This window comes from Meles meles, chromosome Y (assembly GCF_922984935.1).
Source record: "Meles meles chromosome Y, mMelMel3.1 paternal haplotype, whole genome shotgun sequence".
Classification (NCBI taxonomy): Eukaryota; Metazoa; Chordata; class Mammalia; order Carnivora; family Mustelidae; genus Meles; species Meles meles.
In genome coordinates, this window is record NC_060088.1 from 10,314,796 (window position 1) to 10,318,626 (window position 3,831).

Here is a 3,831-nt window from a genome sequence, read left to right on the forward strand (position 1 = left end):
GTGGTGGCCACGCCCCCTGGCCTATCACTGGTTGGACCCGGAGCTCCCAGCGTTCTGCGCGGGGCTCAGAGTCTCCATCCAGCCCAGGCCGCAGGCGTGGCCGCCCAGGCCCCCCCACGCCCGCCCCTGCGCCGGCGCCGGCGGCCCCCGCCCCCCACCGCCACGCCGGGCGCTTTGCGCACGCGGGCTTCAGGCCGGCGCACTCTGATAGGCGGCTGCTGCCCACCGCCCTTCCCGGGCGCGGGAGCTGCACCTGCCGGCCCCGCCTCCATTGCCTTCCCTCCGCAGCTGCCTGGGCTCAGGGCCGCGGCCACATGGAGAGTGAGTCGAGGTCCGCGGAAGGCGGGGCTGCCCCAGAATCCGGGAGCACCTTGGTCCCAGACGGGGGCGGTGAGGAGGCGGCGGCCCTCAGGGAGACCGGCTCCTGCGGGCACGCGGGGGCGCTTCTGGCCCCAGAGGCTGCGGGGGTGGTGGCAGAGGCTGTGCGGGAAGCTGAGGCCCAGCAGGGCACAGAGGAGGCCGGCGCGGGGGAGGAGTTGGTGCTGCTGGTGGAGGACGTCATGGCGGTGGTGGAGGTGGTGGCGGTGGAAGACGAGGAGGTGGCGCCAGCACCGCCGGTCGAGGAGCCCAAGGAGCTGCCGCAGGCGGAGCCGGTGCCGCGGGCCGACACAGCCGGCGCCCCACTGGCCGCGCTGGAGGTGGTTCAGGAAGCGCTCCGCTCCGTGGACGCCCAAGCCACCAGGGCCTACATGCGGCTGAAGCGCAGGGTGCATCAGAAGCGGAGCTGTCACCTGGCGCGAAGAAGGGCCATCATCCAGGCCATCCCTGGCTTCTGGGCACACGCCGTATCCTTCCTCCTGCTGGCTGGGTTTTGGCAGCTGTGGAGGAGAGTGGGAGCAGGGCGGCAGGGAGCAGGGCCACAGCCAGGGGCAGGAGAGCTGCGGGGATGGGCCCGGCTCCGGCAACCATGGGCCCCACCCACGTCCAGCCGTAGGGACACCCCCAGCAGTGGGCCCACCCCCCAGCAGTGGCCCCAGCCTTGTACTGCGCAGCATAGCGGGCCAGGGTCCAGCAGCGGGTGGTCCCCGGCCAGGTGGGTGGGGGCGGGGGTGGGGGGGGGTGTGGGCGTTGTGGGGGAAAGGCAAGGGCTGAGACCTGTGCTGTCCTCCCTGAGCAGAAGCCGCGGGCCAGTGCTTTGGGGCCGCAGCACCCCAACACGCCTCTGCGGTCCCGGAACCCGTGTCAACTCTCTCGATTCCTAGCGAAGCCCAGTCACACTTGTCTCAGAGCAGATGTCGGAAGGAAAGGGTTTGGGGGGTACCTGGGGCAGATGGAGAGGCTGCCCACTTCATTCCCTGTCCTTCGAAACCCGTATTGTTCCCGTTCCCGAGTTGACGGCAGACCCAGGGTTGTGTGCGCTTGCACCCACTGAGAGTCAGTCAGCAGGCTGCCAGGCTTCAGCGGACCCCAGGACCCGGGACACGGTGCAGCGGGTGCTACGCACTCGGCCTCCCCAGGCCCTCCTGGGCAGGCCGAGGCCCCCGGCCCAGCTGCTCACAGACACGGTTCCTCCCTTCCTGCCTCAGCCTCTCCATGTCCCCCACCCTGTCTCTCTGTCTCTCTGCTCCCTGCCCACCCTCTGTGTCTCTTCGTCGGGACTTGGGTGTCCCTCTCTCCCCTCCTTCCCGCCGGGTCCTCCGACCCTCTCTCGCTGACGCTGCCGGGCTCTTGCTTGGGACCCTGGGTGTGCAGCCATGCTGCAAGTGAGCGGAAGAGCCCCCTTGTGGCACAGGAGGTCCCGCAAGGGCCCCGGGCTTCAGGTGAGCAGCCAAGCCAACAGGGCCGTGAGAGGGGGACCGAGCACATCCAGACAGCCAAGGAGGTGACTGACTGCCTCCTGGCACAGCCGACCACGGGCACGGGCCAGAGGGACGTAGGAAGGGAGAGCAGGCAGGCTCTTGGTCTTGCCCTGCGGGGCCCCGTCAGCCTCAGCCCTGTTGATCCTCGAAGGCCGGCGACGCCCCAGCGCAGAGCACGGGTGATGACGGGGCACGCGCTGAGGAGGTTGGGAGGGAGGCAGTGCCTGCTGTTTCCGCACACGCCGCATCGGGTCCCTGGCTCTGCGTCGGGAAGGGCCGGGTCGCCCCTGCTTCTCTTTCCGGACCACTGGACCTGGAGGCTCCTTGACCCAAGGCAGATCCTGAATCACCCCCAGATATCAGCCGTGAAAGGTGACCAGGACCCAGACATGCTCAGCTACTTGACCGATTTAGAGGTTCGCCCCAGAGACTGAGGCCGGCGGCCGTGCCTTGGGAGTGGGGTGTGAGCCCGAGGGGGTGCGGCCGAGTTGCTCGGAGCCGCGGTCAGTCAGTCACTCAGGCCAGCCAGGGGACACGTCCCCCTCCCCCTCCCCCTCCTCTGTCTCTGCCGGGGCAGGTGGAGGAACTGGGTCGTCCCAAGTACCGCTGCAGGTTGATGTTTTACTTTGGGAGCAACCCCTACTTCCGGAACGATGTGATCGTTAAGGAGTATCACCTTAGCATTGCCGGTAGGAGTGGGCTTGAGCTTCGGGGGAGCTGGCGGAGGGCCGCCGGGCACGCGGGCCCGGGAGCGGGAAGGGAGGAGGACGGGGGACTCGCGGCGGGCGAGGGGTTTGGCACCGGAGCGGGAGAGCTTGTAGGTTGAGAGGCGAGAGCGGGCGTGGGTCCTAGGCCATGGAGAGCCTCCCTTAAGTTTCCTCGCCCTGCAGGATATAGGGCCACTCGGTGCACTCCAGTCCAGTGGTTCTGGGATTATGAACGTGGAGCTGCCAGCCGCAGGCGAGACACCAGCAGCCTGAACTTCTTCAACTGGTTGTGTGACCCCCGCTGCCCGGGGTCCGACAGGATCGCCGAGGTGAGGCCCCTGCAGCCTGGGTCAGCAACGGTGATGCTGGAGTCCCGGCTGCTGGGGAACGGGCCGGGGGCCCCGTGCTCAACTGGCCTTTTGTCCCCTACCAGGTCATCGTCGAGGACCTGTGGCCCAATCCCTTGCAGTACTACCCGAGGCAGGAAGGCAGCCTGTGGGGATGAGCGGAGCGGAGCGGAGGGCCTGTCGGTGAGGAGCCCGGAGGGCTGGGTCCTGAACTGTGTGTGGAGGGTGCCGGGGACAGTCAGTTGAGTGGCGGAGAAACTGGAGGCTCGGAGGAGCCTGGGCCCACGGAGCAGGTGGCAGGGTGGGAAGTGAGCCCGCGGGAACTCAGAGCACCCACACGGGGCGGAGGATGTGTCTAGTCCGGCAGCTTCACGCCCCCTAGGCCGTCCGCCGGGAAATCCCTGGTCCATCGGGCGAAGCAGGGCTTCTCCACCCCACTTTCCTGAACTGTCTCCCACGGCTGGCGGCCCCTCGCTCGGTCCTGCTGCCACGCATTCCGTTGGGGATGGCCTGCCTGTTTTTGGGAGTCGGGCTCCTTGTCCCATCCCACTCTTGGGCCACGGTTCCCTGACTGCCCTCCACGTTCCTGAGCACCGCCTGTCCTCCCACAGCCATACGGACGTCCTCGGAAAAGGTCCTAGGCCGTCTGCAGGAAGGTCGTGGCGCCCTCGCGGAGGAGGAACAGGCGTCTCCCAAGGACAAGGCCTGCTCTCAACGTCACCTTGGCAATCAGTGGCATCATCCATTTTCACAAAGGGCTAAGACTTTTGTGTGGTTTCTCCTGTTTCTCCGTGTGTGTTAGTGTGAGAGAGATGCGTGTGTCTATGTGTCGGAGCATGGCAGATGGGTGGACGTGGACACCACAGAGCATCCCCGTTTGACCACCCAGAAGTATTTGATGAGGCCTCCCCCGTTGAG

At 67.4% G+C, this 3,831-nt stretch overlaps 1 protein-coding gene across 1 annotated transcript; it reads left to right on the top strand.

Annotated features, from left to right (window-relative positions):
- The first annotated feature begins 314 nt into the window (after positions 1-314).
- LOC123935945 (testis-specific Y-encoded protein 1-like) lies at positions 315-3,071 on the top strand. Its single transcript, XM_045996795.1, has 5 exons — positions 315-845; positions 2,198-2,275; positions 2,437-2,548; positions 2,750-2,895; positions 3,000-3,071. The coding sequence occupies exons 1-5, from the start codon at positions 315-317 to the stop codon at positions 3,069-3,071; spliced, it is 939 nt and encodes a 312-aa protein (XP_045852751.1).
- The last annotated feature ends 760 nt before the right edge of the window (positions 3,072-3,831 follow it).